The sequence below is a fragment of the Alligator sinensis genome, unplaced genomic scaffold (genome assembly GCF_000455745.1).
Source record: "Alligator sinensis unplaced genomic scaffold, ASM45574v1 scaffold135_2, whole genome shotgun sequence".
NCBI lineage: Eukaryota > Metazoa > Chordata > Crocodylia > Alligatoridae > Alligator > Alligator sinensis.
Window position 1 is genome coordinate 2160585 of NW_005842067.1, and position 11598 is coordinate 2172182.

General features: G+C 43.6%; 1 protein-coding gene across 1 annotated transcript in view; it reads right to left on the reverse strand.

The window, feature by feature from the left end:
- The window catches only part of LOC102375127 (solute carrier family 22 member 5), a 55408-nt gene extending 44763 nt beyond the window's left edge, over nt 1-10645 (reverse strand). Inside the window, exon 1 of the mRNA XM_025204039.1 lies at nt 10526-10645. Coding sequence (XP_025059824.1) covers nt 10526-10528 — 3 coding nt within the window. The 5' untranslated portion in view covers nt 10529-10645. The remainder of the gene's footprint in view (nt 1-10525) is intronic.
- Between the last annotated feature and the right edge of the window lie 953 nt (nt 10646-11598).

An 11598-nucleotide genomic window follows, 5' to 3' on the forward strand; every position in this document is an offset into this window, starting at 1 on the left:
AACTCGACACACCCCTACAAACCCCACCCCCACAATCCCTACACCCACCCCCATAAACCGGACACAGCCCTAGCAACCCCACAATCCCTACACCACCCCCGAATTCAACACCCCCCCCACAAGCCCCAACACCCACCTCCACAAACCCGACACCCACCCCCACAAACATAGGCGATGCGTAGCAGGTGCACACGGGTGCACGTGCACGCTCTGCAAAAAGCAGCACTGACACTGCCAGCGATGCCTTCAGGCGGTCACTGCTGACACCAGCCATGTCTGCGGGCGGTCTGCAATCACCGCTGGCCACTGCCGCTGGCATCTGTAGGCGGTTGCTGACTGCCAGTCGGCACTCGCCACCCTCTCCTCCCCCCACCGCTGACAGCACTGCGGCGGCCTGCAAGAGCTTGCTACTCACCACGCCATGTTCCCGCCACCAACAGCACCACTGCCACCTGTGGGAGCTCGCCGTGCCCTGCCAGCCTCCGGGGGCACGCAGCATTCATGCCCACAAACCTGACACCTACCCCCACAAACCCCACCCATCCTGCAGGCTCCCCACTCACCAGCTGTTCAGTTGCGTGCCACTGTGCTCAGTGCCTCCACGTGGGGCTCTCGGCTGGAGTGTTGGGAGCCTCCTGGAGCTGGAGGCCCAGACCCACCCTCGTTAAATTAGGCAAAATTATGAATGGTCATGCATTTTATGCACAAAACTGCACAAGCACACAATTGCATAATTCCTCCAGGGAATAATAACTAGAGGCCTGGTGAGCAGGGGCAGGACTAGGTGCTGTAGCTGTGAGTCGCCATTAGAGGGCTGGGGAGCCAGGACAGGCATCTACCCCTGCTCTAGGGGTGGGGGTGTGAGAAGTCCTGGGATACTGGAGCACTTCAATTTGGGCCCCTCATCTGTGGGGAGTGGCAACATCTTAATGAAACAGGAGCTGGGTAGGGATCAGCTGTCCCAGGGCCCAAGATGAACTCCTGTCAAGCAACTTAAACATTCATTCCCAGAGCTCTGGCTTTCGGGCATTCAAGGTTGACAGTTTGCTGTTCAGGGACTTGAGGATAGTTAAAAGCAGACAAATGCATAGACTTTATAAGGTTTCCAAAACACAATTGCTCTTTTCTGTAGCTACCACAGTAATAAACACACCTTCATTCATTTTCCTTCCTCAGTGTCCTATCACTTTTTAAGCATTCTTCAGGCATAGGGCAGAATCGTCTAAGGAAAGGCAGAGTTGCCTAGTGGATAAAGCAGTGGCCTGGGACTGGGAAGGCACTGGCTCTAATCCAGTCTACTGGGTGACTTTGGTCAAACCACTTTATCCTTCTGTGACTCATTTCCCCCACCTATAAAATGGAAACAGAAGTAAAGTGCTTTGGCAAAGTGTTTTTGAGGCCTACTAACAAAGTATTACAGCAAAATTAGAGAGTAATTTTATTATTGAGTCCAACTTCCCTCCTCTTGTCCCGACATGGAGTATACGTACATGCCATACACATGAACTCTAAAGGTTGGTGTCTTTTCATTATGTAAAGAAGTAATTATGCTTCTCGCCAGCAAGTTTACTGAGTCCTTTTCCTTTTCCCCTCTTCCATTCTCCTCTGTCAGATGAAGACTCCCTGGTCAGGTGATCGGTAATCCCCCCACCTTACACAGCCCCCGTGTGCCAGAGCCAATCTTCTTGCTTTGGCCTTTTGTAGCAGTGAGGGGCCAACCTTTTTGGCAGGGATGCCAGATAAAACCACGTGCCTTCCCCTAAGGGCCACTCGGATCCCTTTCCCGTCTGATCTGCTCCTCTGCTTTACATTCCCTGTGCTGCTTGGTGTCTGCCCCCGGTCTGCTGCATACCACACACACAGGCTTGTCCGTGCCATTTGTGGTGGTTGTGCTTCAGGTCGGCCCCCCTACCCCCGCTTTAACATACCATTGCACTAGCCATGGGGACCCAAGTGCTTGTGAGTCTCCAGAGTCTGCTCTCCCAACCCACACCTAGCTACACGGTGCACACCGGTCCAGCCAGTGTGTGTTTCCTCCTCTAGGAAAGCAACTAAGGAGCTTAGGAATTAACCAGGTAAACTAAGGGCCTTGTTATGCAATAATTTTGGGCAGCTCCTGGAGCTCTGAACCCCTGGATTCCTGCCTGCCTCTGCTCTAAACTGAACACAGCAGTCTGGTAGGAACTCTACCAAAAGATGTGACAACTCTGGTTTGGGATGTCTATAAAACAGAGTTGTGCAAGACTATTACTGTACATCTCCATTGAAATACGCTATCATGGACCAAAAAGAAACAAATACATAAATAAAAAGAAATGCTGACCTGTTGCATAATTGCCCATCAAGGCCTCTCATTTATAGTAGCTAGGAACAAAAGGTGGTGCATTCCTAGGCTTGCAAGCTAATGAAAAAACACAAAAAGCCTGTGCTTTGTAATGATGATTTTGTTTAAAATATTTGAAGTAACCAGATACTTCTACTTGGAGCCAGCTGCAAGTTCATTCATATAACCACCCCTTACCACTCCCCAACCCCCAAACTCCCCAAAACAAGACATGTTCAGATATTTGATGCCATTAAGTTTTAATGTTACAGATTTTTTATGACATATATAAGTATGAGCCAACATAAAAACCACGACATAAAAACAAAACATCCCACAAATGTCTAGATGTGCATCTTGACAAGCAACATAATAAGATACCTTGTCTTGCAAGTCCAAATGAAAAATAGCCTTTGAAAAGCCAAGTATACTGAAGTAGGAAATTTAGGAAATTCTTAGCTTGGGGAATATTTGCACACCCAATTACCACAGGGAGACAAGGTTGCTGTGTAAACTGAAAGTCTAGAATTATTGTCTTGAAATTCCACTATGAGATAAGCATTTGACCCCCTCCAAATGGATCAATGCCGGTAGTGACCTGGAGTGCTGACACCCATAGTAAACCCCCTCAAAAACAGCGCTTTACTGGAAGAGGAATTGCATCAGGTTGACCTGGCTCCCCAGCATCTGTATAGCTCGCACAGTTCTGTGGTGCTTTTTGGTGCTTTTATTTTATGCTCACTAGATACAAGCACCAAGAAGCCCTGCCAAAGTGCCTGAGCTATACAGACACTGGGCGAGTGGGGTCAAAATGATGTGATTCCTCTTCTGGGCATGGGCTACGCTCAGAGCTGGGGCATGCCAAGCTGGAAGTAAAGCACCGTTTTTTTTTCCATGTCTGTAAGTACCCCTTTTGTCCCCAGGATGAAACTCAGTGTCTTCAAAATGGCTTTAAGATTAGCAAAAGGGTATCTGTGCCTAAACTAATTAGCTTGCAGGTTCAGGGCCTTATGATCCAGTTATCTCAAAAGAGCACTGTCAGGATTAAGTAAAAAAATAAAAACCAACCCTTAATCTTGGCAGTTCTCTCATTCAGGAGAGCTCACCTTAGAACTCCACTTATTGTTTTTGCATACTTAATTCCTGCTAAACATACTTCAAATGACTCCCTGAGACTTCCTGTTCACAAAGTGCTAATATGCAAGAGGCTTCACTCTTCATTTATGACGCACAGAAAAAATAGGTTATTTCATAAATCAGTGCAAGTATTTATCACAATAAACAACATAACAAGTGGAAATGTGGCAGTTGCCACTTATAACTTAACAGTTGCAGTATGTCGTGTCAGATCCCACTGGGACAGAAAACTATAGATACAGCAGGGTACACACAAAATCAGAGCAATACATGAAAAATAATGAAACTCCCTCTGAAATCAGTGGGCATGGTACAGCTAATGCTCCTCCCTTCCCAATTCCTTCCCAACTCCCAAGCACTGCTTTACAAGGATATCCAACTATTCATAATACACCCATAAATGTACATTAAGTCCCATCTTGTAATGTTTCTTCAAGGATTTATAAGGCAGCTACACTGGACAGGCAGATGGCCCATCATGAAAGTTGCAGTGAAAAGTTGAACCAACTCACTGAGAATAAATTAAAGCTTTGCCAGCAGCATTTTAGACCCATGCAATTCTCTTAGGTTACAACATTTTAACTAAGAAATAATAATAAATATGCCAGTTGCTTAAGTTTCCTTGCAACCCTTGAACCTGACACAAAATCATGATCTTTGGACTGCACTTTTGTGGGCATCAATGACAGATTTACTGGCAGTGGAATAACATTTCCCTTGCAAATGCTCTATCCAATGAGACAATCACATTCCTCCTGTTTGTTAATTTGGCTTGGACACAGCTCTAAAGTCTATTATATAACACTGTTTTACTGGAAAGTCCCCTCCTGTTAAAAATTTAAAAACATTCTAATAAAACAAAAAAGCCTATTACAACTTGAGACACTTACCTAGCTGTGGTAAATGTATCAGCACCCACAAGCCAGAAAATGAACCGATTCAAAATGGGGCGTTAAAAACATTAATAATAGAAAAAGGAAAAATTAACCTTTTTATTATCCTTCAAAAGTAGAAGATTATAAAAAGATTTCAGTAGGATCTAGAAATATCCAAAGTCTATGATCACACAAAACATCAACTTTTTATACAAAATATTTTCATAAAAACATGGCCATGATACACTGAGCTAAATCCCCACATCTGATGTAAACAAGCCCATCCCATGCTAATATACAATTAAAGTAATTGAAAGAACCTAAATACTGAGGTTTTTTTAAAAAGAAAAAATGTAATTCATTTTACATCTTTAAATATGATCATATTATTCAAGAAAATTCTGTTTGCAAAGATGAACATTGTGGCAAGTATCATAAGATATGGCTTGCCTCATACTACATCATCATTATGGCATTAGTGTTTATAGAAAAGCAACTTGATTTTCAAAAGTTGGAGACTGAATCTGTAACACTTAATTCATTTTTTTTTTAACAATGAATACTAAAACCAGATGGAGCCTTTATAAAAAGGATATATAAAATGCCTAAGATCATTCAGAAGCAAGAGAATACATATTATATTTAAAAATTACAACTATTTTCTTTTCATAATAAAAAGTGGTTTATTTGCAGCAGACCAAATTTCTTCTGCAAGTGGGAATTACATACCAGAAGTTGATTAGCTATATACTGGGCTGCTTTTTCAGAAAGGCTGTGCTTCTACAATCCTGAGGGACACCATATAGGATTGAATTTGAAAGCTTATAGCATTTTCAGGGAAATAAGGAAACAGCTTTATAGTGTCCTGCACTGCAGAGAATAATTTGGCTACTCATCTATGTTTGTGTTAACTTTTTAAATATCCATTTACAGTATTAGGATTTTGCAAAAGAAACTCCAGCTTTATTAGTGATTTTTTTTTTTTTTTTTTGGAACATTAAACCAGTTTTAACATTAAACATTAAACCTTTTTTGGAAAATTAACTATGGTTCCAGATTAACCCTCATAAAAATTTCACTATAAGTGAAATTTCATCTCCAGTGCAGAATGTAGGATTCTGGGGAGGTAAGATTCTTGTGGGGACTCTTCACACTGGGGTGAATTTTTCTAAATACACTAGGTACAACATGGTACAGCAAAAGTTCTGTTATCTGGTACCCAAGGGGAATAGGAGGTGCCGGATAACCTAAATGCTGGTTACCGGAGAGATGTCTTTGCCTGCCTCCCACTGTGTCCAATGCATCAGTGTGCTGGGGGACAGCACCGTGTCGCCCCTCCCCTGCACATCCTAGAGAGATCAATCCCTTCCAGACACATTGGATTACATGTAAACTTCATTAGTTTAATCAATAAATTCGCCGTGGGACTTCCGGTTTCAATTTCCTGTGTCGACCAGCATGCTGGTTAATAGAGCATGCTGGTTAATGAAGTGCCAGATAACACGGCTTTTACTGTATATATTTAAAAGTGGAACTGAAACTTTCTTCTAAAAAAAGAACATACTAAGAACTGGCTATACTCATTCACCAGTGAAAGGACACACCTTGAGCTTAAAATTACAACTACAGTTCTTTTTAATAAAAAGCAATTTATCTGCAAAGGTCTACATTTCTTTTGCAAGTGGGGATAACTGATTGGGAAGCTGTGTTCTTTATCTTGATCACTGGCCTGCTTACTCTAGGCCTATATAAGCAAATTGATTTTGATAAGCGATTTAAATAGGGTTGATTTTGCTTTGCACAGCAGGGTTGGACTGGAGGGTCTCTTCTATTTTTCTATGATTCGAGGGGTCACTTCGTCTCTCTGAAAAAGCGTCAGCTTTTGGAAGTGTTGGTTGTAGCCATGTTGTGCTAAGGACATACGCAGACAAGGTTCTTTGGGTAAATGTGATATCTTTTATTAGACCAAGTAAATAGTTGGAAAAATTATTCTTTGCAAGCTTTTGGGCACAAAGACCTTCTTCATGAATAGACAGACTCTCTGTGTGCCTGAAGAAGAGAGAGAGGGGGGGTGTGTGTGTGTGTGAGTGTGTGTGTGTGTGAGAAAGCTTGCAAAGAACACTTTTTCCAACTATTTACTTGGCCTAATAAAAGATATCAGCTTTTGGGGGAATTCATAGTACTGTCCAGTGAACAAAATCTAAAAGAGGTTCCAACCATCTTACTTTAAAATGTACTTGTTGTAATTCAAAGGGTACACGTGTGCTTTGCTAGGAATGTCAGCTGGAGTTTAGCCATAGACTTGAAATGAGGCTAGGATCTGTCCCATAAAAGATTTATATACCCTTCAAAAGGAGTCAGAAGACAGGCACGCAGTTCCCATTTGATCAGTAAATTTGCATAGTTGGGAAAATACCCACATTATTTGGTCTTGTAATTCACCCTTAAGCAGCTTTTGAATCCAAGATTCATGGAGTCAGTGTTGTCATTGTTCTTAACGCTCATGAGTGTCCCGATTTTCAAAAGTGTATCACACTTGCAGCTCCCAACGTCTCAATGAAGATTGCAGTTGTTTGAAACCTCTGAAAAATCAGGACACTCATGACTCTTTTTCAGGAATCCAATGAAAGTAGATGGCATCTACAGAGCTAATAAATGTATTTGGTGCAACAGCACCATGGTTTGTAGGGTCATAATTATAGAGCTTCTATAGTGTTAATTACGATTTTTTTTCCCAGTAGGAAATTCATTTGGAGACATCCTTGGTGTTTTTCAGATCTCATGGATGTGCACAGCCTTAATCACGACAGGATGATCAATCTCATGGTTTTCTTGAGCTTCTTTTATATTCCTCATGTTGCTGTTTTGCTGTCTGCTTTTGAAACTGAAAGTGAACAAAATTCAAGAGCTACAGACTGCTTTACAGAAACTGCCGAACACTCCCCCCTCCCAAAATGAAATACTAAAACATGGGGGTTTCATCACCTTTTCTCCCCCCAATATCCACCTTGCATCCAGGACTCTCTTTCTTCATGAGGAGGAAAGAGAAGATTTGCCACTCAAAACCATGTTATAATTACAACGCGAATATGTGCAGTCACTTCAAGCGTAAGCCACAATACATAGACAACAATGATCATAAAATGTGACCTGTCTCTTCAAAGACAGGTGCCTTGTTTCATAACGGAGCTCTTCACTCAACACTGCTGGCACTGATAAACACTGCTGGTACTGAGCATGGGATTAATTATCAGCATGCCATTGGAATGTTAGCAGTTGCCAGAACAGACAGTGCCTGGCTCAGGGGCAACTCTGTACATGTATTATAATCCAAATAGGCACCATGTTGAGGCAGGTTAATAATCAGGTTCAACATTCTCACTGAACAGCAATTCTATTGTTGAAAACTCTTAATTGCAAATCATTATTATTTTAAAAGGTAATTATAACAAACATTAGAGCCAGCTATAGATTGGGCATACAGCATCTGTTTATGCATGTGCATGAGCATGCCTCCATAATATTTCAGTAAATATGTTTCTTAAGGGTGACCCAAATAATCCAGACCAGTGTAGCAAGAGTGCTCTGGGTAGTGCTTACAGCTATATGAAGAGAGTAGGGGAGAAATCTGTGCAAGACTGTAGCATTAATAGATTATAAACACTAACTGGACACATCTACACATTCATTAACGCGCAGTGGCTATTGTACATTTAATTTAGTACTTGTATAGTCAAGTACTAAATAAATGCGCAGTAACCAGAGTTACTGAGCAGTAGCACCAGCAAACACCTTTTTAGTGACACTACTGGGAAGTAGCCTAGGAATACTGTGCAGTAACGTATTAGCACTGTCCATGATGTGATGTGCTACTATGCAGTTAGCGTCCGGTGTAGATGTGCCCACTGTTAAATTATAGCATTGATTCAGCTACCAAAAAGAAAATCAGAAGACTGAAGTCCTGTATTTTAGAATAGAACCCAATATGCATCTGTTCAAAGATGAAAAGAGTTCAGATGAAAGAAACAAATTTCACTAAATGAAAAGTCTTTCAATTCATCATCAGAAAGCAGGGGAAGTGCTGTATGCACATCTCCCCAGTGTTAAGCACGCCTCTGGTAGGGATAAACAGGGAAAAAACACACAGAGAAGTGCCTGCCTTACATGAAGCAAGATTTATGAGACGAGTCAATATCTTCTATTGGATCAAACGGTATAGCTGAGAGAGACTGGAAAGAGAAATGCTGCAAAGATAGATAGGGAATTGCTCACAGGCCTCCAGACTCCCTGCCTTTCTTCTTCCAAATCTTAATTCTTCAGTAAAATATAATATAAAACATAATGTATATATTGTGTGTGCATATGTAATTTCATTTTTAATATATCTATCTATATCTATATAGAGAGATATAGATATTTAGAAGTAGGATATTGAAAAGGTCATTATTATACCTTAATAATAAAATAAATTAAAGCCTTAGTCTGTCTGTGCAAAAAGCTTTATTCACACTGTTTGGCTGTCTTGGCAGCCAATCAGAGTGCGAATAAAGTGATCAGGACAGCAGCCAGTGGAGTGCTGCCATGACAGCGAGGACAGACAGGAGGCGGCAGTGGTCGCGTGAGGGGGCAGTGGCCTCGGGCCCGAACGCTGTGGGGGAATGGAGTCTGGCCCAAATGGCGGGGGCAGGGCAGATGAGGGGAGTGGAGGGGGCAGGGCAGATGCTGGGCTCTGTCCCCGCCAGCACCCCGGGGGGCAGGCATGGGGAGAGCGGCTCTGACCCCGGGTCCAAAGCGGCAGGGGTGAGGGTGGGGGGAATGAGCCTGGCCCCAGGCCTCTGTCTCCACCCAGCCCCCCCGTTGGTAGGTGGTAGCAGCGATGGAATGGACAGAGGGGAGGCGCTGGCCCGGTCCCCCATGCTCCCTGTAGGCCATGAAAACGGAGCGGACGGGGGGATGGGAGGGGCTCAAGGCCAGTGCTGCTGGCCATGACCTGCCTCCCCACACCTCCCCATAGCCCTGCCGGTGACAGCGACGGAGCAAACAGGGTGGGACAGGGTTTGTTCAGGGGATGGAGGCAGGGTAGCCCAGCCCAGCTCCAAAGCAGTGGGGTGGGGAGAGGGAGCGGGGAGGGTGGACACAGACCTCTGTCCCCAGACACCCCACCCCCTGCCCATCAAGAATGATGGGCAATTGGCACGCGCACGCGTGCATCTAATGCTATCATGGTATTTAAGTACATAGGAAGATAACATTCCTGTTTACTCTTTAGTGTGTGATGTGCTGATTATGCTTATTTAAACTATAGAACATGAATAGATGTAAAATGCTAACACCCTATCTGAGGTATTCCTGGCTCTGAGTTTAAAAATCACTGAGCCATGCTGTTTCAAAATACAAAAAAATACAGCAGAAACTGCTTTTTAAAATGCACGTTCTTTTTACCAGGGATGGGCAAAATGGTGGATCGAGCTGGTGGCTGAACTTTTATTTCCCAACAGCCCTTGTCCATGCCGCTCCCAGCCAGTCAAGCCATGGGCTCATGACAGCCCCATGCTCCCAGGGTCTAAATGGACACTGGCCTGGAGCAGTGCAGGCACGGCACACGGCTGAGCGGGGAGGTGCTCCAGGGCCAGGGCCAGGATCTTGCAGTGGTGACAGCATGGGGCCAGAGCCAGAGCAGAGCTGCTGCCTGCACACCCCTGCCTGCAGTACCATACTCATCACAGGGGTATGGGGGCAATGGATCACAGCTCTGCCCTGGACCCCCAAAGATCTCAGGAGCTTCCCAGCTCCACCTGTCTCACTCCCAGCCGCATCGCCATCACAGCCATGTGCCCTGCTCATGCGGGTCCCACCCCTGGTGGTGGGCAATGAGACTGGGTCTAGAGGCAGTAGCCAGAAGGAGCTGCTGCCGTCAGGGCTGCTGGGAAATGGAGTTTGCTGTGGGCCTGATTTGGCCTGTAGGCCAGACTTTGCTCACCCCTGCTCTTCACTAATCCCATATTAATACTGTAGTTAATTTTTTTTAATTGTACCCATGTGATATGAACCTGCTCCCCACTTACCCCCAAGAAAAAAAATCAGAGGTCACTTTGAATGTTTTGTTCTATTGGAAAAGATCTGACAAGACACTTATCTGCAGAGTGTAATTTGTTGAGTGGATCTGCCTGTACAAATAAAACCCACTTACCATTTTACTTTCAGCATCTGGTCCAAGTTTTCGGGGAGAGGATTTCCATAGCTTTCCGGAAGGAACAGAGTAACAATCCCTATCAGTACGGTCAGGCTTCCCATGAGAATGTAAGGCAGGAATCTATCATAGGCACCTGGCAGAACACAGGATATAGCAACACTGGTTATACACCAACAATTACCACAAGCTCATGGATACGTACAACAGTAGCGTAATGTATAATTTATCTGGAATAATCTGTGATTTTATATTTCTACTTATCCCTACCACCACCACCAATTAATCCCAGATTGAAGCTGCTGGTAGCACCTGCCAATAGTAACTAAAACATATTTCAAGATATAAAAAAGTCAAACTAACGCACGTAAAGGAAACAGAGTTTCTAATGCAGTAGAGTACGTACTTGTGACATAACCGTATAAATTTCCGATGAAAAATAAATTGCTAGTTTCTATGATGCAGAGAATTAGGATTAGCAATGAAGATCTCTGGATAATGCAGGGCAAGCTAAAAAAATTGTGATTTGATCTCCCTCTGGGTCACTAGATGGATGAACCGTACAGTCCTAATTTAACTGAAGCAAATATCAAGAGCCCACAAAATTCTCCTAAGCTTATCTAAACATACATGACTTTCTCCAACAGTGGAGCGAGGGGCTGAAGGCAGGCACTTGGGATATCATGTCTGAGATCCCATAATGGGCAGAGGAAGAAAGGCATAGAATAAAGAAGCTGGAGAAGGACAGAGATAAAAAGCTAATGTGAGGGGAAAAGCAACCAAAAAAGAGCAAGCCGGCTAGAGGGACTTTAGGGCAGGAGGAGACAGGCTTGGGTGGAATAGGCAGAAGGGACTGTGGCTACAAGATTGCATAGGCAACTTTTGCAGAGGTATTTTCTAACTTTGTAGACTTAAGTGTTCCTACAACATGCTCTTTGCCTTTCATTATAGATGGGGCAGGTAGGCCCAGCTTGTTTTTTCCCCCTCTTTTTTAACCCATGTCTTTACACACAAAACTGAAATCAAGTATTCGAAGTTAGAGAACAACAGAACTGAAGTTGGCTGAAAAACAT